The 25,966-nt window shown below is 35.9% G+C and overlaps 1 protein-coding gene across 1 annotated transcript in view; it reads right to left on the bottom strand.

The window, feature by feature from the left end:
* TRAM (translocating chain-associated membrane protein 1) overlaps nucleotides 1-25,966 on the bottom strand; it is a 204,472-nt gene that overhangs the window by 103,491 nt on the left and 75,015 nt on the right. The window contains 1 exon segment of the mRNA XM_090391298.1: nucleotides 13,173-13,289. Coding sequence (XP_090247424.1) covers nucleotides 13,173-13,289 — 117 coding nt within the window.

Below are 25,966 nucleotides of genomic sequence, written 5' to 3'. Positions count from 1 at the left end.
GCAGTTATTGTGTTTGCTCATCAATCTTAGTTGTGTTGATTGATTTATCCAATCTACTGCTATGCAGTCACACTATCAACTCTAGGCTGCTAGTTAATCTAATGATATGAGTGTACAAAGTTTGAAAGACAAATGGATTTCCTTTGGGTAGCGCCAATTCCTTTGTTTTGCCTCTGGTGCTAACCCCTTTTCGAGTTTATGAAAAATTTATATTTTTATGCTGTGCCATCCTAAATTCTAAACAAGAGAATAACTCAGTATCAGAGAATTAGCATCCAGAAATGTGCACTGTTAATTAAGTCCTTGATTAGTTCATTGAGTACTTAAATCATACAAAACATTTCATTTGCAGTCGTAGTTACCCTTATGTCTTAACCTCCACACTGGTTCTGGCTTTTGAGCGGTGCAATAGGATTAAAATCAGGCAAAGTTGTTAGATTGACAAAAAAAAAAAAAAAAAAAAAAAGGACATTTATTTATCAAATCAGACATAGTACAGGTATCATTAATTTCTAGTTAAAAATCAAAACTATCCTTCAGATTGAATTCAATTATTTAAGTAATACAAATTCACCCTTAACATTACATGCCTCAAAATCTCAGTTGAAACCAAATAAGAGTTCCAACTTATAGCTTAACATTCTAGTTGGAATCAACACTTCCTGAGGCTTAATGAATTATCAGGCTAAGTACACCACAAAGCATAAACAAATTCCTATACAACCGTCTTCTCGAGAACATACGGTTCTCCCTTTTTCTCCTCGTTTTAGCCCTAAATCCTTTCCTTTAATGTAACTTGATTAACTAGAAAGTTCCTTGCACGAACACGAATAATCCCTCTTAGAACTTAAGCTTAACAGAACAAAATTTTAACATTACCAGGGACTCCAGAAATACTTCGTCTTCTTCTTAATCGTCTATTGAGTGCTTTCGTCTCGGTGATCATGTGTCTACTTGATTTTATCTGAAGGAATCAATTGGTGGGCTTGGACACGGTTCACCTCCTTCGATGTAAGCCATTCTAGCCTGCTGCTATCGGATCAAGTGGTTCGGCATAACTTGTCGGTCTGCGCTTTGTCTTCTGCAAGGCCGAAGTCTGTACTTTCTGAACTGCTGCTTGACCGGTGGGCTGCCTCACTACATGTCCGCACGCTCCTGCAACCTTCCTTGGGAATCCTGGAACTCGAATCAGAAGAACAAAGAAAAATGCAAAAAGTCTCGAGCTGGCGCTGCCACGCTCTATATATCCGAGGCGCGATGTTTTTCTTCCTATGTCACATTCTTCTACCTTTTTGCTCTCATCACCTAACTTCTCCAGCATCCAGCTGCCACTTCACCCAGTGTGCTTCACTGGAAACTTCCGTGTGCAATTCAACTCTGGTGCACATGTTCGCCTCAGGTCTTCAATGCTTAATCCGATTACCTAGCTTGAATTATTACTCAGATAGTTACACATTAACACAAGGTTCACATATTTTTAACTTCTGGTAAATTTAACCATGACTGACAACAGTAAAATGGATAGAGAAAAATACTTGAATTATAAACAGTGTTGGTAATTTACATTCAACTTTCTGTTCTCTGATACACAATTATTAGCTCCGGGAATGTTGTTACTCGTCAAATCTGAATGAAATAATAATCATCATCATCATCATACATATCAAGAATTTAGGCCTAGTATGGCCTGTTCCGGCCTTAGAAGTCATCGTTGAATCGTTTTTAGAGGACGTCCTGGTTTTCTTTTTCCTAATGGCTTGTACTTTAAGGCTTGTTTTGGTAATCTTTCTGTTTTCATTCTTTGAATGTGTTCCATCCATCTATGTTTATATTTTTTAATTTTTTCAATTACTGGTTCTTGGTTTAATTCTTTCATAATATCTTCGTTTCTTTTGTGATCAAATAGGGTATACTTTGCAGTTTTTCTCATAAACTTCATTTCTGCTGTTGTTAATCTTTGTCTTTTTGTTTTATTGTCCAGATTTCGCTTCCATACATTAAGACCGGTAGGGCTAATGTATTGTATACTTTTAGCCTGGTTTGTTTTTGAACTAGGTTTGGTTTAAATATAGATTTAATTACTCCTGTTATTTTTTAAATATTTTGCAATTTTTATGTTTATATCTTTTTCATTTTCATATGTGATCATACATCCTAGGTAGTTAAATGAATTCACCTGTTCTAAGATCTTGTTATCTAATACTATTTTAGTTCTTGCTGGATCTTGTCCTTTAAAGGGCATAGTTTTTGATTTTTCCGTTGATATTATCATACCATAATCTTTGGATATCTCATTTAGATTTAAAATAGCTTTCTGTAAGTTATCTTCAGAATTTGTAATTATTATTTGGTCGTCTGCAAAGAGGAGAGTGTTTAAGTTAACTGTAGGTGAAAGTTTAATTCCTTGATGTAAATTTTTACTCCATTTTATTATTATTTCATTTAAGTAGATATTAAAAAGAGTTGCTGAGAGGGGACATCCCTGTCGGACCCCTTGGTTTATCTCTCTTGTATATGATAGCTCATGATTTAATCTTATTTGTATTTGATTATTTTCATATATTCAGGCAATGACAATCAAGGAAAAGAAGGAGTAGCCATAGTATTCAACACAAAATACGAGGCTAATCTTCTTGAATGGCAGTCAGTCTCAAGTAGAGTAATGTGGGCAAATATGAGAATGGGGAACTGGACAATGAGACTTATTTGTGCCTATGGTCCCACAGAAGGTTCTACTAAGGTAGAAGTGGAGGAATTTTTTGAGGCTTTAGAAAAAGCAACTGACACAATGAAAAAGGAAAAGTTGGTCCTTGTTGGGGATCTAAATAGTAGAGTAGGAAATGATTGTGAGACATACAAAAATATTTTGGGAAAATTTGGAGAAAAGAGCAAAGCTAATAATAATGGCAAATATCTGTTGGATTTCTGCTCAGGACATGGACTGGTTATTACTAACACCATGTTCCAACATAAAAATGTGCACAAATTCACATGGAGAGAAGAGGCTAGGAATAAGAAAAGTCTCATTGACTATGTTATTGTTGATAGTGATGTTTTCTCCCTGGTGCAGGACACCAGAGTGTACAGAGGATTTGAAATTGGAAGTGATCACTATTTAGTCTTGAGCAGGATAAAATTGAATTTCATATTGAAAAGAATAACATGTAAGAAAGTTTTAAAGCGAATAAAAGTTGAGCAGCTCTCAGATGTGAACTGTAGACTAAAATACAGAAATATTATTGAAAAGAAAATGAAAGAGTTTAGGAACAGGAATCAAACCTTGGAGATTCAGTGGCAAACTCTGAAGGAAACATTGATTGATTCTGCCAGAGAGGCATGTGGTGAGGTTGTGTGCAAAGATAAAAAAATCAGAACGTAAAGATCTTCACTTTACGACAAATAGTAGAGAAAGCCTGGGAATATAACAAAGATCTGTATTTGTTTTGTCGATTTAGAAAAGGCATATGACAAGGTGCCAAGAGAGAAGCTATTCAATACGCTGCAGTTATATGGTGTCAATGGGGCATTATATCAAGCAATACTTAGTCTTTATTTGAGTTGTAAGTCAGCAGTTAGAATTGAAGGAAGTACAGGAAGATGGTTTAATGTTAAATCTGGTGTGAGACAAGGATGTACATTATCCCCTCTGTTATTCATTATCTATATGGATCACATTATGAAGGAAAGTGGTATTAAACCTGATATCAAAATTGGAGATGTTAATGTCAGCTACTCTTTCTTTATGCGGATGATGTTATACTTGTAAATAAATCCGCTACAAGTCTGCAAGATTCTCTGACTAAATTGAGTAGCTGTTGTGATAGATATGGTATGAAGGTCAGCAATAAAAAGACAAAGACAATGAAAAGAGGCAGAATCATTGAAAATGTCAACTGTGTTGTGAATGGAGAACCTGTGGAACAAGTAAAACATTTCAGCTACTTAGGCAAGATTTTTACTGAAGATGGTAAATTAAATATAGAAATAGACAACAGAATCAGCAAAGCTGGTATGGTGGGAAGTCAACTGAATAAATTCATATGGAGTAAGAAAGAAATTAGTCGGAACACTAAATTAGCTGTATACAAGACAGTGTTCAAACCAGTTTTAACTTATGGATCTGAAAGCTGGGTCAGAAGTAAAACACTTGACCAAAGACTAGAGACCGCAGACATGAGAGTCCTGAGAAAGATTTGAGGCGTGAACAGATGGCATCAATGGCAATATCATATTAAAAATGAGGATATTAGGAAAGAACTTGACATTGTCAGCATCCAGGAATGCATTAGCAGAGCTAATCTCAGGTAGTATGGTCATTTAAATAGAATGGGAGAGGAAAGATTAGCAAAACAAGTGTTCTCTGCAAGGTTGGCAGGAAAATGACCCAGAGGAAGACCAAGATATAGGTGGATTGATACGGTACAAAGTGCCTTAGACGATAGAAATATAAGATCTGATAATGTTGGAGTCTTGACAAGTAACAGACTGATTTGGAGGAAAATTGTAGATATGAAGTTAGTAATGATGTAATTTTTTCATGTAGTACTGTCATATCCTGTACACCCCTTGAGGGTACATGGCAGGAATTTGATGATGATGATGACTTGTGACAGCTACGAAATAAATTCTCTTTCATTCAGAATTTAACGCACTGTATATAAACATATGAAAGGAAAATAATAAAGTTGACTATCTAAGTATGAAAAACAACCATGCTTTTTAGCTTTTATAAAGCTAAAAGCAAGATGTTCGAAATCTATTATTTTAAGCTTTTTCTTAAACACACAGCCCATTATGCATGGGCTGTGCGTGTACTTTTATAAAGTACACAGCTCATGCATAATGATTTAGGAAACATACATTATCCACTGTTGAAAGGGGTGTAGCCATTACATTCACCATACAAGTGTATGACAAATCAATATAGATATACATCTATCAGCTGATATTCAGTTGACATAGTTTAATGCGTGCTAAATTTGAACCCATAAATAGTGAATGAGAACAATTTGAATATTAAGTATTCTTTAAAAATCTCCAAAAGAAAAAAACTTTTGAAATAGTCAGCAGCTAATCCTGAAACAGATTAAGATTTTATTGATAAAGTGCTAGAGATGGATGCATTGTCTTACTGATACCGTTTTTTTAAGAGTATAACTGGTGACAGTTTCTGCAATCCAAAACTCTGTTAACCATTTCATTAAAGAAAGCAATACAAATTCTCTTATCATACAGTACTATAGACACCAATGTTTTGAAAGCATTTTTTTTGTTTGTGTGTTTGTTTTTCACTTCTTTCAGTCTAATTTTCAGTTCTCAAATTTTGAAATGCATGTTAAGTTTTTTGTTCTCTACCTTTCATAAAAATAAACATTTTCAGTACTTTGTAATTCTGCCAATTTTCTAATTTTGCAAAGAAAAAAAAAATCTGAAAATGATAAAATAATTACCATAGAGTATTACCATCATCTTGCTGTCCTTTGTTACTGAAATATTCTACTTGCACTTAATGCAAGGAAATTTGCATACAAGATGAAAAAATAGCAATAGGCCCTATGCATTTACCAAGAAAAAAAAAAAAAAAAAAAAAAGGCAAAAAAGCAAGTGATTTAAAACAAGCAATCTTCATAGTTGTGCTACAAAAGTGCTTGTACATTATGTTTTTGGAGCTGCAAGCACAAACTCTTTCTCCTCCCAACTTGATAAAGCCATGTAAACCAGACCATGAATGAAGCAATGAATTTCCAAGTCCATACCAATAACTTTGAATGTTTGCACATGCACTTCAATAGATTAACACAGCAAACAGAAAATTAGTCTTTTGAAGAGAAATGGAATATCAATAAATGAAATTCTTAGATTACTGCCATTATCACTGCCTGTCCACAAAATAGTTACTTAAGTTATGCCTAGACATAGTTGCTTAATACATATATAATCTTGTTTTCCATTACACAAACAACACTGGTGCACCAAGATTTCTTAACATATGATAAAAACTAACAGAGTGCTTTATAATATAAATAGGATAACTGAAGCAAAACATATACAAACAACAGTATTGAGCAAAAAAAAAAATATAAAAAGACATGCAAGCTAGCAAAGGCAAGATACTTCCCAGTTTTCCAATAGAATAGGACATATTCAAATTTCTTTTTTTTTTTTTTTTGCAATATATAAAGCGATATATAGTACACATTTTTGAATGTATACTCCATTATGAGGGGTGTTTAAAAAAGTCCTATCAGTTTCAGAGAAATAACAGAAAACTCTTAAATTCAATTAAAAATCAACAGAAGTTATTTAATATACATTATTAAATTACATTCATTGAATATTTAATATACATTATTATTATTAAGAGAGACCTCCAGGAAGTCAGGGACTTATCAAGAGGGGGGGGCCACATACTACAAGCACCCAGCTTTCATACTTATTCTTAAATTCATTCACACTGTTTGCACACACACACACACAAACACACAACATCCAATGGCAATCCATTCCAATCACACACACCACATTCTAAGGATGCCCTCTTTCCCTTTCCTAACTCCCCCATAAAATGAAAAATTCCATCAGCTGAAATCCTGTATGACCCTTTCGTAAATTTGTAACTCTCAATCATATCACCCATCTTTCTCCTGTTTGCTAGTGTCTGCAGTCTACAAATTCTTTAGCTGCTTTCATAATCAGTTCCACAATCCTGATATTTTAACACTCTTCTTTGCACTCTCTCCAATGTATCAGAATCACAACAGAAACCAGGACACCAGGCCTGCATACAATAGTTTAAGTGAGATCTTATCAAGACCTTGATAAAGAGGCAAAATGACATAGTTATCTTTACATGTGAACGTTCATTTCAGCATTGCAATTATCTTGTGAGTTGTATTTGCAATCTTTGCTACATGGCTCCTGAACTTTAACTTCCTATCTACTAACACTCCAAGATCCCTAGCCTCATCAGTTTCTTCTAGCATAATCCCACCAATATAATACGACATTGAATTTCTAATTACGCTGAAGTGAATGACTTTACATTTACTGACATTGAACTGATATCCATTTTCCCATGCCCACAATTCCAGCCAATTCAAATAGTTCTGCAAGGACTGCACACCAGCAGCATTCCAAATTACCCTACCTATCTTTGCATCATCAGCAAATAGCTGTATCTTGCTTGTCAAATCCTTCCCAATATCATTAATATACAGATTGAATAAAAGTGGACCAAGCACTGATCCTTGTGGTACACCACTGGGTTACCATAAATCTTGCAGACTCACCTCCCCCATATACCACTTTTTTGATATCTGTCAGTCAGCCATCCTCTTATCCACTAACATTCCATAACCCAAACCCATATTCTCCAATTTATGCAACAGTCTATCACGTGTATTCTGTCAAAAGCCTTAGCAAAATCCAAAAGTTTCATGGTGTATCCATTTCCCTTGTGTAGTTAAACATTGTTATAGAATGTGAGCAAGCCTGCTGCTTATAATTTTCATGACCTTCCCTTAGTAAACCCATGTTGCTCATTGCAAAGTAGAGATTCAGTGATAACCCATTTCTGAATGCGAGCCCTAACCAATTTTTCCAAAATCTTCACCACCACTCCTGAGATACTAATTAGTTGATAGTTTGATACATCAGTCTTTGCATCACCCTTGTGCAATGGGATTACCATACATTCTTTCCATTCCTGCAGAATCTTTCTTGTTCTGATACTCAAATTATATAGCCTGGTCAAAGAATAACCAGTTCAGCTGAACACTCTTAGCACTCATGCTGATATCCCATCAGTCATCCCTATTATTGAATTGTTATTCAATTTGTGCAACTCTAATACTGCCTCTGAATACACCTGAGTTTTTTTTATTCAGTGAAGAGGTAGCAGTGAACTCAATGTTGCATACACCAGGTTGATAGCTTTTAGCAAAACAGGGACTCATTAGTTCAACAACCTCTTCTGCATTAATCACCCTCACACCATCTGCATTTAGAAAAAAAAGTTATTCTTTCACATTCATTCTTTCTTTTACTTACAGCATGTCAATAAAATTCTTGTGGGTTGTCTTTAGCTTGCAGAGCCAGTTTCTTTTCCCACTCAGAAAAACAGTTGCGACTATTCTAGTCTGCTGCTTATAATTTTCATAACGAATGTCATCCTTATGCACACAGTATTCCTTCCACATCATCCTTTTCTTACGAATCTCTTGCTTAGATTACACATTCATTTGACTTATACCCTATTTACTATTCTAATTTCAGAACACATTCTGATATTGCATCACTTAAGTATTTTTTAAATGCTTCCCATGCACTGCTGATATTCTTCCCATCCAGCAACCAATACCATTCCGTTGAACTCAGTATACTCCTCAGTTGGTCATAATTTCCTGCTTTGTAGTTCAGCATGTAGCTTTTTCTGAATGGAACATCCATAAATTTAGTCATTTCCCAAGAGCGTACCATATGATTGATCACTGTCACCAACTAGAGGCAGAATAGTAATGTCTTTAATTGAAACACCCTCTGACACTATAATGAAATCTAACACTCTTTGACCTCTAGTTCCTTCTATCACATGCTGTTTGAGAAAGTTGTCCTGCAAGCTCAAATTCAGTTTTATTCCTCTCATGAGATTTTACTGCTACCCAATCAATATTTGAATAATTAAAGTCTCCCATTATGATTACTCTTTTTGCTCCTATCATCTCTTTTTGGCAATGCATTTCTTCATCACTAGCAACCGATCCACCAGGTCTGTAACAACACTCCACTGTGTAATTGATTAGATTCCACTTCACACCAAATAACTTCAAATTCACTGCCATATGAAATACTGTTACTAGTACTACAATCGTAGGTCTTAATGACAGCCTCAGCAGCTAGACTGCATAGCTGGCCATAACAGGCTAGTGGTGGCCTGTTATGGCCATATCAGGCCCCATAAACAAACCAGTATCCTGGTATGGGGGGATTGTTCTCATGAGATCACTGGGTCATCCCACTGAACATACCTTGACCACTAATTCTTACTTGGGGTTGTTTTGGACCAGGTATTGCCCTATAGTAGTGATGATGTAGCTCAGTGGATCTGGACTTTTCCAGCAAAACAACACCCCCCATATGTAGGCATGGTTCAAATAGTATATTCAAGAATTCTGTACACTTCTCTGGCAGCACAATTCTCTTGTGAATCCCAAGCAATAGTGGAACACAGCAGCAGCCATCAGTCAACACCAGTGCCTCACTTGGTTGCTGGCCTCTCAGATGTTATTATCTTGCTGGTCCAAAATACCTCAAGACACCTATCACAGTCAAGTGGAATCGATGCCAAGACAAGTGCAAGCAGTTATTTGCCAAAGGAACACACTAATAGACAGGTAGTCATAATGTTTTGGCTCTATATAGTGTACTTCTCTGCATAATTAGAGATCCCGGACATCCCGTAAAATATGGGATCGTCCCGTTTTTGGCTAATGCATCTCGTTGTCCCGAGAAAACTCTTCGGGACAGCTTTTTATCCTGTATTTTAGAGTTCAAGACTGAATAACAAAATTGATTAGTTACAATTTCTATTCTATTACAAACATCACTCTTTGTCATTACAGGAAACTGTACATGTTATTATTTTCTCAAGGCGAGTGATCTTGATTTATCAAAACAATCTATTTTGTATCGATAATAGTAAGTAAAAAGCTATTTGAAGGCAACTTAAAGTGGCTTAATGAAAATATGCAGCCTAACAATTGGATTTAGTATTTGTTTACTTATACTTAGTAAAGTGTGGGCATAGTAAACCTTACCACGCACACACTTGGAAAGTTAGAATCATTTTGTAAGACTGGCATATGTGATGGATGCGCAAACTAAACTTTCACCCTCAGTCATAAGTGTCCCGTATTTTTTTCCAATGTATCTGGGATCCCTATGCATAATGTCTCATTTAAACCATATAACTGTAGGCTCTTTTTCGACTAAAGGTTAGTTAGCCAGTTCTCATATGGAGGTAGAGGGTTTTTCTATTGGAAACTCAGGTTTTTTTTGTCCCTCAGAACAAGCAAACTGGCCCCATGAACACATGGATTTACAGTCATAAAAATATATATACTTAATGCCTCATCAGGAGGGATCCCCCTCCTAATGAGGCATTAACTAGGAGGGATTGTCTCATTGAGGGATTTGTTCCCCCCCCCCATACAAATATTATTACTACTGTAGGGCTTACAGTATTTCTTATGGCATCTTGTTGGGTTTTCCAGATCTACAAAATTTAAACAGAGATTCTTGTTACATTTCCATGATTTCTCAACCATCTTAAAGTGAAAATCTGATCCTCACAATTCTATTTTGCCTGAACGCAGCTTGTTCTTTCCCAAGTCTCCCTTTAATAACTTTTCTTAGCCTCTTCTTTAAGTATGTTTGCCAAAATCCTAGGACAATCAGTAGGAGATTCCTTTGTAATTCTCACAGTTTTTTTTTTACTATCTTCTTTCATAGATGGATACTATGAGCTCTACTCCAATCATCTAGAATTTGACCCTATGACCATGCCTTTCTAAATTATGCAGTGTAGCCATTATAAAATTTTTATTTCTCTATATTTGAGCATTTCTGGTCTGGTCATATGCTCTATGGTTGCCTTTCCACATTTCAGGTTTTTCATAGTTTTTTCTACCTCAAGTATTGATGTGAACTCCTGTTCTTTTGATGTGAATTCCAGCTTGTTCTTTCCCAAGTCTCCCTTTAATAACTTTTCTTAGCCTCTTCTTTAAGTATGTTTGCCAAAATCCTAGGACAATCAGTAGGAGATTCCTTTGTAATTCTCAGTTTTTTTTTTACTATCTTCTTTCATAGATGGATACTATGAGCTCTACTCCAATCATCTAGAATTTGACCCTATGACCATGCCTTTCTAAATTATGCAGTGTAGCCATTATAAAATTTTTATTTCTCTATATTTGAGCATTTCTGGTCTGGTCATATGCTCTATGGTTGCCTTTCCACATTTCAGGTTTTTCATAGTTTTTTCTACCTCAAGTATTGATGTGAACTCCTGATTGCATTCCATTTATTAAGCTACTGTTGTGCAATTTGTTTCATTTAGCAATCATTCAAAGTAATTACTAGAGACATCTAAAATATCTTTATCTTCAGGTTTCATGTCACCATTATCATCCGATTCCTTTTACAGTACTCTTCTCTCCATTTCCAAGCTTTTTTTTTAATAGCCTTAACAGCATTTTGCTACCTTCTCGATATTTATCTTCTATATTCTTATCAAAATCTTCTCATTACTTTTGTTTAGTTGCTTTCATACACTGCTTCACTTTCTTACACTTTTCTCTATATTCACTCAGAGTATGCTAACTTATTTGCCAGGAACTTTTAACATGCTTTCTCTTTGCCATGAGTGCCTCTAACTTCCTGAATCCACAATTTTTCAATCATTGCAGGCAACTTCACCACATGCCTATGTGGTGAAGTTGTTCTAAAATCAGTGTTCTCTTCAGAGATTGCATTGAAGTCTCCAAGTTCAATTCTTGTTTTCAAACTGTTATTTTTATTGAATAATACTTATATATTTAACAGTACAGTCCCTCTCTGAAAGCTGATCCATTTTAAAACTTGTAAAGATATTTTTCTTTTCAGTACAATATTCATTTTTATCCTACTCAAAGCTTAATTGCGATTAAGCTTTTTCAATTTTTCTTCCTATTTCAAATCTCCAGTATACACTTGTATATACTCTATGTGAATTTGTGCACATCTTTGTTGCAAACATGGCGTTAGTAATGACTAGTCTTTATCCAGAACAGGAATGTGTTATTAGCTTTGATTTTCTCCAATTTATCCCAAGCCATTACTGTGTCTGGTATTCAATTCCAATTCTGTTGTTTATATATCCCACAAAGACTAAATTTTCTTTTCTTGTATAACGACACCTGTGGAGTATCCATAACTATAGAATAGTATGTAATACCACAAAATAAAATAAATTTATGTAAACATTTCATCTTATGTATTGTAAGACGTCAGTACAAACAACCAACCACAAGGAACTGAATAAAGTAACAGTAGTGTGCATGCGTTAAATTGGAATCCCTTCATGTATACAGTTACATGTTAATGGATTAAAACATCGGGCTGAAAATAATTAAAATTAGTTAAAATATATATATAAAAGATTACAAATTTATTTAATATCGATGAAGTAGGGCTTCAGCACTTTCTTTGTATAAACGTTTGTGTTTATATATAGATCTACGCAGCAGCTTGGTGTTTGCCTATTGGATCCTGTGGTTAGTGTTTTCAATTCCGTGTTGTGCCAAGCCAGATTTGTGAGGTTTGACAAACCAGATGTTATCTTGATGTTGTTCTGAATTCGTTTATTTACAGATCTTCCTGTTTGTCCATAGTAAGACAAATTGTACAAATATGGCACGTTGTATACACCAGGTAGCATCATTGATAATAATTTGGCTTTTGGAGAAGGTAGCAGGTTATGAATTTGGTTGATGGGTTTACATGTAGCAACAAGTTGATATTTTTTTATAATTTTTACCACACATTCAGAAAGGCCTTTCTGAATATAGTATAGAAGTATGAATATAGTCTATACTAACATATAGTATAGAAGTCCTGTGGGCTTCTTGTCTAGGTTGCTGTATAAAAGAGTAGTTAATTATTTTTTGGGTTATTCTTGGATTATATAACTATTTAGTAAGGCTGTTTCTTTGACAATTTCCAGTTCTTGTTTTAGAGATTCTTCAGAATGATTTGGTCTTCTGAAGAATCTCTATACTTATGAAAAACATAAATAATCAGATTAATTCCAACAAATGTTGGAATGCATCTGATTCTCTACATCTTCCATAACAGAACTCCTGTGGTACCACAGTACCTCAGGAGTTGGTCACTGTCTACTTAAGTCAGAATTAATACATCAAATATCAAACTAAAAATTAAGCATACATTAACTATAAACCTTGCAAAACTATGTGCAGAAGAATAGTACCTTAGAAGAATGGGATCCACTTCAAATTACGTGGTACACTTCAATTATTTGAATATCAATTAAATAACTGTTCTTCTGAATAACAGATAGGTCAACATCTTAAAATTAATTCAATTCACCATTACAATATTATTTAAAGACTTACCCGTAAAATAATATCGCCTCCCCAAACAAGCGAAATCAGATAAAAAATAAAGAGCTGTCCTGATTCATTAAACTTGCTGTGCTTCACTTTTGATAAATGTAATTTCCTATTCAATTTCTAAAAATAAAATAAAATAAACTGCATTAATAACAGGGAGATTTTAATGTTGTCATAATAATTTGATAATTTATAATAATGTGAGATTCCTATTGATAAAATGAAATTCAGCATTCTCAAGTAAATAATCACATCTCTATTCTTCCTGAAAATATTAAATCTTTCACATTCTATCCCTGTAACTGCATCATCTGTGTTAGTCAAGTCTCACTAATGCCTATAACTTTTGGCAAGGTTACACTAACCAGTGCCAAAAACTCCTCCCTCTTGTTCCTGATACTTCTGGCATTAGTATAGAAACTATAGCACTGCTTTAGGCCCCATCCACCTTTACTTCCTGAATTAACTACCCTATTTGACACTTGTTTGAGAGACTAGATTCTGCATTTGTTGGTCATTCTCATACTCCCTTGCCTCACAAGTGCTTTCTCTCTCTCACACACACACACCTGCATCCACCCCAATTGCTTAGGTTTTCCTAACTCTGCGCTTCAACACTCTTAGTGAACAAAGTTCTCTAGACAGCCAACGCCAAAACCATTTAAGTGAAGACTGTCAGCATTATACAAATCCTATCCTACTTTCTGTCATACTTAGACCACAGCTCCACAAACCCTATTGCTATAGGGTTTGTGGAGCTGTCCTTCTGCACAATCTGTGTATTGATTCATTTACTATCAACATCCTCCTAAGTTCACTTCTATCATGGTGTGGCAGGACACTTACTATATTCACCTTCTCATTCTTCTTTTTTGCTTCATCTAACAATTCCTTCACATCCACCCTCATAGAATACTTCTCTCCTCTCAGGGCATTACTGCCAACCAAGACAATTAGCTCTTTCACCTTACCTTTCTGCATCAAAATAGCATCACTAATATTATTAATTTTTTTGCCAGATAAACAAGATTTTGTTACACTTTCATTAAGTATTCCTCTGACCATAGAATTTCTATACAAAATTTTCTCTCATTTGTTTCTCTTGTTTCTCTCATTTATTCAAATGATCAATACATACCTCTCACCTCCTATTTCTTTCTCTTCTCAGCCCTCGCTTAACATTTCTTTAGTTTTTCAATTTCACACTCTGACCTGTGAAGGGTTACATGAAACCATGCTATTTCCTTATTTAAGTCCACTTCAATCTCCTTCGTTTCCATTGCTGCATGTTCAACATTAATTTGACATTAACATTTTCCAGTCCACCATCGATATGGTCTGCTTTATTAATACTTGCTTCATTCTCTCCATCCACTGACACTCTCTTAAAACACTTAATACACACTCACCAGTTTTGCTCTCTTTCCATAAATCCTTGTTTTTGCAACAAATGCATCTCATAGACACTACAATGAACAAAAATCATGTAAATTCAATTCATCCAACATCATCTTTGCTGCCACTGTTCTACCATGCATTATTGCTATACCAAAAATATTGAATTTTAATAAAAATTCACTCTTTACTTAAAATTAAATAACTAAATCTATCACACATCCATATAAAACAAACTACAATGAATTAATCAACCTATTATTTACGAAATTACAAAAAAAAAAAATGACTTATTCAGCAGCTCTAATCACCAGCTACCAATACAATGCACCACCTCATGGTGATATTTACAACTATCTTTTTATGTTCTTCAAGGCAGATGTTATCAAGTTTACCCATCTGTACAAAGTAGAACAAGTTGCAGGCATAAGGAATCAAACACTCCAGGATGTACAAGAGGATGAGGCTGACCATACAGAGATCAGATGTGAGGTTGCTAGCTGGATCTGTGTGTGTGTGTGTGTGTGTGTGTGTGTGTGTGTGTGTGTGTGTGTGTGTGTGTGTGTGTATTGAAAGTGACATGAAGATTATATTTATGAAGAACTTTAGCCATTTCTTGATGTACTCCAGATATAGAAGATGAAAACAGTTTTGTTGTGATCTTGTGTTAGATGTGGAGAGATAAGAGGAATGCAGTATTTTGTCTGTTTTGTAGGAGTTGTAGCTACTGGCTAAGAAAGTGTCACAAAGATGACAGTTCTGTAATAAGCACTGCATCTTAGAACAAATAGCTCTGGCTCTGTAGGCAAGAGTTTCAAGGATGCTATAGTGCTAGAAAGAATGGGATGGGACTGCTTAATAAGTACCTTAGTGTGTATGTTTCCTACAAGTGGAAAAGGATTATCATTTTTTTTTTTTTTATATGGCTCCCACTTAAAAGGTTTATTTGTGAACCTATAGTACATTTGCACCATGAGCAGGCCATGAATTTTTTCCCCTATTTTTATTGACTTCGTTTTTTTTTTTGTATTTTTTATTCATTTTTTACCTAGTCCAGAAACCCTGCTCTAGAGACCAAACATGGAACTTTTTCAAGCCACTTCAGATCTCAATAAGTGGGGAAGTGGTCCCACACCAAGCAATTAAATTCATCATCCCAAAGCTGGATTTGATCCTATAACCTATTGGCTGGAAAGCAGATACACTAATCACTTGACCAACCAGGCCAGCAATTTGCTATGTATTTTTGAATGTTGTTTTTTTCAACGCATTACAATATATTTAATGACAAAATTTAATAATTAATCAGGTTTGACTGAGAAACATATCGAATGTTTCTTCAACATGTTATGCTCTTTATGTGCGTGATAGCATATTCAGGAAGATATTTAACACACACATACAAAAAACACAAAGCATTTCCAACAGCTATTATTTCTATAAACTGAAAAATACTGGACTTAGTCTTATTGCATGTATCATTAGGTACGTCATGCATAGTCTATACATTGTTGTGTAAACTCTGTATGTGATTTGTGATTGCAGGAGGGCATAGGACATGCTATTACGTATTAATTAATGACTTTCAGATGACATGTAGCACATCCTTGGATTTTATTTAGTGTGCTGTGTGAGAAATGACCTCAGAAGACTCTTGAACAATCTGACGAAATTATTCTCTTCTAAGTAAAGCTTGGAAGAAGCTTACCAATTCACCATACCATGTTCTATGAGGATATGTGATGTGTGGATCCGAAGATGGCATCATATACGAAAACGAGGATGACGCAGAACAAAATGGAGAGCATGATGATGATGATGACAACTGCTACACCGATGACGCAATGACTACAGATGAATTTATAAATTCATCTGTAGTTCATCTTTTGAGTCATGTTTGATGACTCAAAAGATGAAGAATTTAAAGGATTTTGACATTTTGTTTTAAAATAAATATTTCGTTCATTAATTCGTATTGTTTTATTTATAATGTTAGGGAACAAGATTCTTGTTGAGCTGTCTCTCTTCACTGCATGCCGCTTAATTAGTGATAGCCTTGGGCCAGCTATCTTTGATTGGCTGCCAGTGGAGATTGAACTGCCCACTCAGTCTCCAAAAGTTAGATTAGGGCTAAACGGCCTCGCCTACTCCGTATATACGGGAATAAAAAAAGGCATTAGCTGATTTCTTTAGCTGAGAACAAGATTAACAGATCACATTATACATGGACATGCCATTTTAGGGCTAGTTTTCAAACAAAATTTGTAGTTTGCATTATACGCAATAATATACGGTAGCTAATTTATCTGATGGGAGTAATTTTGTATGTCTGAAAGTTTCTCTTATTTTCCAATGAACCATCCCATGATAATCCAGAAATTAATTACAAAAGGCACGGTCTCGTTACCATATGTTGGCAACATATAAAAAATTTAAAAAAAAAAAAAAAAAGCCCAATTATTAAAAGCTTTCAACATCAGAATGGCTTTCAAACCACTTAACACCTTACAAAGTTCCTTGTATTCCCCTAATAACAATGTTCCATTCTACACACACATCCTGAGGTATATAAGATTTCTTGTTCTTGCAGAAAGACATGCAATGGTCAAACTGGGAAAAGTTTCAAAATCAATAAAAAGGAACACGTAAACAATGTTGAAAACAAGACAGAAGGGAAAAAAATGGACTCACAGCATACATCTTTACAGAATGTCACAGGTTAATTAGCAAGCTTTATAAAATCTCACATGATAAATAATTTATCATGTTCATTTTTACAAGTTTTTCTTTTAGGAAATTCCATTGTTTGCATTATTACTATTGATCATTTTGTATGTAATAACTTAATTGCGAAACTTTGCTAAACTAATGTGATGCATAAAATATGACATCACTATGTAACAATGTAAATGCATGTCCATATATGGACATTTTGAAAGATGCATGAAGTGTAATGTCATCATGTCCAGATGTCGATCCATGACCATATATGGAAGTTGCAAGAGATGCGCACATGCATACAACATAAAGTCTAGGCAATTATAAGTTCTGGCATCGAGAGGGACTTTGTTTTAGATTTCTCAGCCTTCTCTTGCCAAGGTCCGCTGCCACATGAGGTCCACCATCAGTCAACGAAAGTGTCTTATGTCCTGAGGTTCTTCGAGTCCAGTTCATTCCCTGGGTCCACCATCATGAGAAATCTGATGCCAATCATTGGAATGCCTCATTAGAAGAGAGCTGCCCATTGCCGCCATGGAATCATTGCTGGTATAGGAACTACTCATCGTACGGTCATTGAGGCCACATCACTGGATTAAGGATTCAAAAAGGTGCAGAATGATCGATGACTCAGACAAAGAAGTTTGGTCAGCGATCAAGAGCAAATCAGCAGAAAGGGAAGAGGACAAAAGATTCGTGGAATGAACTGTGCTGAGTAAGAGTATTGTAAAGATTGCAGCTCATTGTAAGTACTTAGATATGTAATAATTCTGAACGATTCACATCTAGTGTGTCTTCATTCGTAGTCTAGTGTGACAATGTAAATAATTGTGACAAGATTGTGTAAACTAATATTTTAAGAGTAAAAAAGGTACTGTATGACAGAAAGTAAATTAATATTGAGTTAAGCTCACTCAAGGTGTGCTTTACATTCAAATTGTAAAAGTATGATCAGAAAGATGCCCTAAACCGTATTTAGACTTTAAGAGTAGAAGCATAGGAAAACGAAACCTAATTTAGAGACTAGGTAAATATGAATTGTGATTCAGTTATATTAATATGCTAATGTGGACTGAGCTGTATAAAAAGAATTCTTCATTTAATTAAATGGTTTGCAAACAAACAATGGACTGATTTTGTCAATGCACTATCCCCAAAAGTTTGAACCTGCATATGCTTGAGTAACAAAAAATTGAGTATCTATCTTGGATTAAGTGATCTTAATCTAATCTTAGATTAGATCTAATCTAATCAAACTATCTTAGATTAGATTAGATGAAGTTCAAGCCGTGGCTGATTTATAGTAAACATTAAAGTTAGCAGAGAATAAGAACAATATCTGGTTTATCTTCAGTTTAGAATCTTACAAACTCGCACTCAACATGTAGTCTAACTGGTGCAGTCGAAAAACCAATAAATTTGTTAAACTACAGAGTGTGAGCAAATAAGATATAGTAGAAATTAATAACTGGAGGCAGCCAACAATTAAGTCAGTCAACATTTCAGGATGTTAAAGAAAAGAATAAGACAAAGGAGGAAAATTACACCTCCATGCCTTACTTAGAAGAGAATAATTGTCAGATTGTTCAAGAACCTTCGGAGGTCACTTGCTCACACAGCACACTAAATAAAATCCAGAGACTTGTGCTTCGTGACATCTGGAAGTCATCAATTAATATGTAATATTCACGACCTCTCCTATGCCAGCAATCACAAATCACATAGTTTAACAAAAATGTATAGACTGCGCATGATGTGCCTAATGATACATGTGATTAAACTATCAATCTAATATTTTTCGGTTTATAGAAATAATGGCTGTTGGAAACATTCTGAGTTGTTTTGTGTGTGTGTGTGTGTGTGTGTGTGTGTGTGTGTGTGTGTGTGTGTGTGTGTGTGTGTGTGTGTGTGTGTGTGTGTGTGTGTGTGTGTGTGTGTGTGTGTGTGTTAAATAGCTTCCCAAAGATGCTGTCAGCTACATAGACAGCAAAACACATTGAAGAAACATTCAGTTTTAATAAATAAAAAAAAAGTCTATATTAGTCAAACCTGGTTAATTATTAATTTTCATATAAATCTACTCAATGAATTATTTAAAAATGTATTTAATGTGTCTAGACAATGAGACCAAATAAACATCTATACAGTATACCAGACTATTTTGGTTTGCGTGTAACAGTCTTAAGTGCCTAGTTCCATACAGATATTCCACATAGAAACTGACAAGAGGTGGAAAGAAAAGGAAACCCACTGCAAATCTTATCTTGCAGTTTGCATATTTTTTCTTTCCATGAAAAAACCCAGAAAAACTAAAGAAATTAGGGCAGATGCAGATGAGTGTGTGAAGGTACTCATGAAGTAAATGAGTGTGAGAAAACCAACAAGTGTAGAATCTAGTCTCTCAAGCACATGTATTGAATAAGGTAGTGAGGGGGCCCTACATAGATGCTGCAGTTTCTATATACTAATGCCAGAAGTATCAGGAACAAGAGGGAGGATTTTTTGGCATTGGTTGGTGAAACCTTGCCAAATGTTATAGGCATTACTGAGACTTGGCTAACAGCAGATGATGTAGTTACAGGGATAGAATGTGAGGGATTTAGTATTTTCAGGGAGGATAGAGTAGATAGATCAGGGATGGAATGCTGCTGATGACAGATGAATTGCAGCCAACAAGAGTAGGAGTCAGTCATACAGATGGCAGTTCTTTGGAGTCAATCTGGTGAGATTGAGGCCAGTGGGACAAAATATAAAACTGGTTGCTGCTATATGCCAGAAGGTGACAGGGATGATGAGGAAGACATTCATCAGCAGATTAGTATAATGAGTGCAAGTCGAATAATTATTATGGATGACTTCAACTTCAGAGACATAGTGGAATGGGGAAAAATCATATGCCAGGAAGGAAATGGAATTTATATACTCACTGAGAGATAATTACTTTTAGCAAAATGTAATGGAGTGGACTCAGGGTACAAAGAGTGTTGGATCATGTTATAGGATCAGAAGACCTATCCATAAATAAAGAGGAAATGTTGCCTCTGACTTGGGAAAAACTGATCATGTGGTCTTGACTAAGGAGGTAGCAATATGTGTGAAAACTCCATTTAGGAAGGGGTATATGTTGAACTAAAAGGCAGGAGATTATGATACACTTAGGAGGCAGCTTGAAGAAGTACTATTGCACCTGTGTGGGAAGGATGTTCACAATGCTTAGTGGGGATAGTCAAGAGGACAGGTCATAGTGGAAGGGAGGGGGTAGTTAAGAAGTATCTGGAAGAAACAATATCATACTGTAAACCCAAGGTCAGGAGGGTAAATTGGGTATGGGTTAGACAGATGAGTAGTATCATTAAGTACATGCTGCAAACAAAGAAAATGTTGTGGAGGGCGTATATAAGGAGAAAAGTGACCAGATAACTCATGAACAGTACAAGAATCAGCAAGAAAGGTGACCAACATGGTAAGGAAGGCAAAATCAGATTATGAGAAGAAATTAGCTGAACAGGCAAAAGGAAATCCAAAGAGTTTTGTTATTTAGCAAGTAGGAGGAAGAATAACTATGGAAGGATAACTTTAATTAATGAGTGTGGATGGTAGAGAGGTAACTGAGGCAGATGAAATTGTTGAGCTACTGAGAGATCATTTTGCAAGAGTATATCATCCATGTGAAGAAATAGTTATGACAGAGACTGATGTGGGAAAAGGTGGAAAAACTGGAGGTACTTAGTATATTGCAGAATCTGAATGCAAATCGACTCACATTTTACAAGAATGTGCAAGGACACTAGTGATGCCTTTAATTTGGCTGTTTATTTTAAGTCCCAGATCTGGCAAAGTCCCAAGAAAGTGGAAGGAGAGCAAAATAACTCTTTTGCATAAAGGAGGATCTTAATCTCTGGTAGCAAATTAGTATCTCAGGAGTGGTGGTAAAAGTACGGAAAAGTTGGTCAAAAAGAGAATTCAGGAATGTGTGAGTAAGAATATGATACTCTATGAGGTAGAAGAGGGAGGTAAGCATAGCTATGTGAAGGATTAGTCATGTATTTTCTATTTACTTTTTTTACATCTACTTAGTTGTTATTCTATTATAAAAAGTGAGTCGGATAAAGGGAATGGCTACACGATGCTACTGCTGAATTTTGCAAAGGTGTTTGACAGGATACCATATGGAACTTTTATGCAAACTGCAACAAATGGGAATGGATAGGAAACTGGTGATAGGTATAAAAGTGAGGATGATGGACAGATACCAAATAGTAGTATATGGAAGAGCAGAATCCAGGAGAAGATAGGTGATTAGTGGTGCGCAACAGGGCCCTGTGCTTGGACCACTGCTGTTTAATTTGTACATAAATGATATAGGAAATAATTTCAATTGAGATATTCAGTTGTTTGCTGATGCAAAGATGGTAATAGTTAATCAAGGTGCTACAGGGAGCCTCCATAGCTCAGTCAGTATAGACTGAGTTCTGAAAAGACCTGGATTCTATTCCCGTCAGTGACGTAAGGAACTTTATCTGGTCACTTTTGACTAAAGGTGAGTTAGCCGGTCTCATACAGAGGTGGGGGGGGTTCACCTGGAAACTTGGGTTTTTCATCCCCCAAAACAGGCAAACCAGTCCCATGAACACACATGGATTACAGTCATGAATACGTCCCAGCCATATGCTGGTCCTGAGCCTGGAAAAAATTGGGGAGTTGGGGAAAGCAATGATGAACTACCCTGTAAAAAACCTCACCAGGAATACTTGGTGGGAAATGCCTTGCCTACAAAGTCATCTACAGTCAGAAATGACTGAAAGGGAAAACAAGGAGGTGATACAGAGAGCTTGCAAGATGATTTAAATAGGCTGACAGTATAGAGCAAAACATAATGGATGCCAATTTAATGTGGAAAAGCACAAAGTTACGAATCTTGGTATACAAAGATTATAAGCTGTGTATCAAACTGAGAAAAACTGTACTCCAGGAAATTGATTAAGCCAGTGATTTAGGAATAGTAGTAAATATGCTCTCTAAACTTCAGAGAGCTGAAGTTTAGAGAGCATATTGCTAAAGTACCGAAGGTAGTTTAAGAGTTATTATTCCATCTGGATTACTGTTTTCTCAGTTCTGATCACTTGGTTTTCTTGAGGATGAGGAAGTGTTGGAGAGGATCCAGAGCCTAGTGACCAAGATGGTGAGTGGTCTGTGGAATGCTCCCTATAAGAATAGATAAGGTTTATGAACTGCAAAATTTGGTTGATAGGCAAAAAAGAGGAGATATGATAGAAACATTTAAGTTATTCAGAGGCTTTTATATAGGATTAATGTAGGTGAAATGTTTCAGTACTTAGAGAGGTCATCCTTCGAATTTGGGTAAGAGCGTAGTTAGCAAGGGTGTGAGGATAAGATTTTTTGCTTGGTGAGTGGTGAATGAATGGAATGGGTTGCCTGAGTCAGTTAATAGTGCTTTGTCTGTTGATGGTTTTAAGGAGAGGTATGACAGATATTGTGTTGATAGTTTGGATCTCCCACAATGACTTAGGACTCCATGGAGGTGCCCTTGCAACAATAATCTAATAGCAATTTTACACTTAGCAAAACTGAAGGAAATGACATACCTATTCTTCTGCCCAAAGCATCAACCTATTCAAATCCTCTTGCAAAATCAGGTCACCATTTCCCAACATTGCTCTTCCTAATTTAGAATGGATCATCAAACAACTGAATATCTCCAATTAAACCTTGAATTTAATTTATATATCACTGATATATAAATTAAATAACAGTGGTCCCATATCAGAACCCTCTGGCACCCCCACTCATCATCTTCCCCCCCCCTCATACAGAGCTCACTGGCACAGCTCCTATCAGTCAACCATCCCTGTAACCAAACTACCAACTGACTATCCATCCCCATCCTGCTCAATTTCAATGGTAGTTTATGTGGTACACAATCAAGTGCTTTATTAAAATCCAGATAAATCACACTGTAACCATTTCTGTCCAATACACAAGTTACCCTATTATAAAATGTAACTAGGTTATCAAAGCAAGACCTCTCCTTAGCAAATGCTTTCCCAAAAGATTTCATTGACTTGGATCTTTTTTATGCAGATGTGCTATTTTTTTTCTTCTTTCCATCCTTCTGGGACTGTCCTATTGCCAGGCTCGTTGGACTACCCATTCAAAGACAGTGCCAGCTCTTTTGCACATTCTCCTTAATATATATATGCTGCTTGGAAAGAAGTCAATGAACATCATAGTATCAGGAACGGCAAGATGTAGGATCTCCCTTTCGCTGTGATGACTGCAGCAGTAATACTATAGGGCATACTTTCCATAAGTGTATGACAGTGATCAATGGAAATTTTCATCCATTCTTCCTGCGGGCATGTAATGAGGTGCTGGACAGCTATGGGGCAGACATCCCTTGACCTCGCCAGATACTCCAGTTCATCCACAGATGTTCAATAGGGTTAAGATCAGGGCTCAGTACAAGTTAAGTGTGGTGACGTTCAAGTGCATAAACCATGCAGTTACAGAAGCAGCCTTATGACATGGCGCAGTGTCTTGCTGAAAGAGACAATAGTCAGTTCCATAGAAATGCCACAAATTTGGAAGCAGTGCATTGTCCAGAATGTTCAGATACCTCTCTGAGTTCAATGTTCATGACACCACACACAGAAGTGCGAGGCCAAACCAGGAAAAATAGGACCATCCCATCATACTGCCACCCCAGAATTTCATAGTTTGGGTTATGCACTCTAGTAAAAGACATTCACTGGGCATCCAGCACAGCAATACCCATCCATCTTCTCGGTATACAGTAGTGTGATTCATCATTCCATAACACAGCTTTCCAAGCTTCCATGTCCCACTGCATATGCTCTTTGCACCACTGAAGATGACCCTACATGTTGGTTTGGGGAATGCGGGGTCCTACCACAGAAACATATGTTGTAAGCCTCAGTTCTGAATATTTTTGTGTAGATGCCTGGAACTCCGTATCCAACATGTTAGCTGTCGAATAGCAGTTTTTACATATTATCCTTCATAGCACTATACAGTCATATTCAATGAGCGTGGCAAGTCGTCCACTGTAGGTAGCACTTCCATCTCAGTAGGATATCACTGATTGTTAACCAGCAAATGTTGACCTCCCAATTTGTCAACAATTTTCTGAACTGATAGGTCTGCAATATGGCATCCTATCATAATACCTCTTTCAAACTCTTTCAGTTCCCTTCTCATAGCCATTTCACCCAGACAATTGCAATGACTTGGAACACCACATTCCTCCCAATTTTTATCAGCTACAAACATGTGACTCCTTACATGGCACAATGCACCTTGTCCATTGACTTCTTTTCAAGCAATTCATGCATGGTGATATGCCATCCATTCTAACAGCCCTATTAACATCAAGGTTAGTTAGTTGATATTCTAAACACTTTCTATTCTTGAACTGTCAGTCTTCCATCCTCCTTCCTATTGTTATCCAACACTGGCTCCTGCCCCCCCCCATAAAATGAACTAATGATATACTTGAACATTTTCACTGCATTTTCAACAGATGTCACCATGTACCATTTCCAGCAACTAAAGTCAGTCTTCCATATTCACCCTTTCTTCCACTAGCAACACTGTTTTACTTTATTGCTTCAGCAGCATGAGTAGTACTAATCTGTGCCTTGTACTCATGCTGCTGAGCAGTACCCTGTTCCTTATATCTCCTCCATAACATCCTTTGCCTAGAAGCTCATGTATAATTCCACAATTCATCAGCTAAATCCCTGCTTTATCTTCCCAATTAGCAAAACAATATGACACTGTTATAAAAACGTTCTGTATTTCTATTACCCTACTTTGTCTTTATTCTCTTTACTTAATATTTGTGAATATGGTCAACTATCTTAACTAGCAACTATCACCATTTATTTATTTCTGCTAGATCCCATATTCTCACACTATAGTCTAACAAATTTATTTGTTTTACGACTGCGCCGGTTAGACCATGTATTGAGTGCATGATTATGAGATTTTAAACTAAAGACAAGCAGACTTTGTTTTTATTCCCCGCTTATACTAATTACCTTAAATTAGTCGCGGCTTAATTATCGATCACATAAACTTCTACCTTATGCACGCTCAAAATTTTCAGGATAGTGCATTGACAGAATCAGTCCAATGTGTTGTTTACAAACTATTTAATTAAATCAAAAAAAAGAATATTTACAGTTAGTTTGATTCATTAAATTGCATATATATATATATATATATACACACACACACACACACACACACACACACACACACACACACAAAATTGCATTACAATTCTTTTGTTATTTTCACTTCTTCCTAATTCAATCTTAGTTATAATTTTCTTTTTTTCTAAAGCTAAATCACAATCCAGAATATCCTGCTAGTCATACACAAACCGACAATAAGGCATACCTTGAGTAAGCTTAATTCAATACCAATTTATATTATCTTATTGTACTCATAAACAGACACACTTGATGTACACTCTTGTTCGGAATTATCACATACAACTACATACAATTCTCATTCAGCACTGCCTTTTTACAGAATCTTTTGTTCACATGAAAGTGCTCCTTTCTGTCCTTTCCTTCTACTGGCTCGTTCTTGATTTCCTGACAAATTTCTTCTATGTCCAAGTTGTCAATTATTCC

The sequence above is a fragment of the Typopeltis vanoorti genome, chromosome 4 (assembly GCF_054136105.1).
Source record: "Typopeltis vanoorti isolate ZY-2024b chromosome 4, IOZ_Tvanoo_1.0, whole genome shotgun sequence".
Lineage (NCBI taxonomy): Eukaryota > Metazoa > Arthropoda > Arachnida > Uropygi > Thelyphonidae > Typopeltis > Typopeltis vanoorti.
Note: the sequence above shows the minus strand (reverse complement) of the source record. Positions and strands in the feature narration are given on the sequence as shown.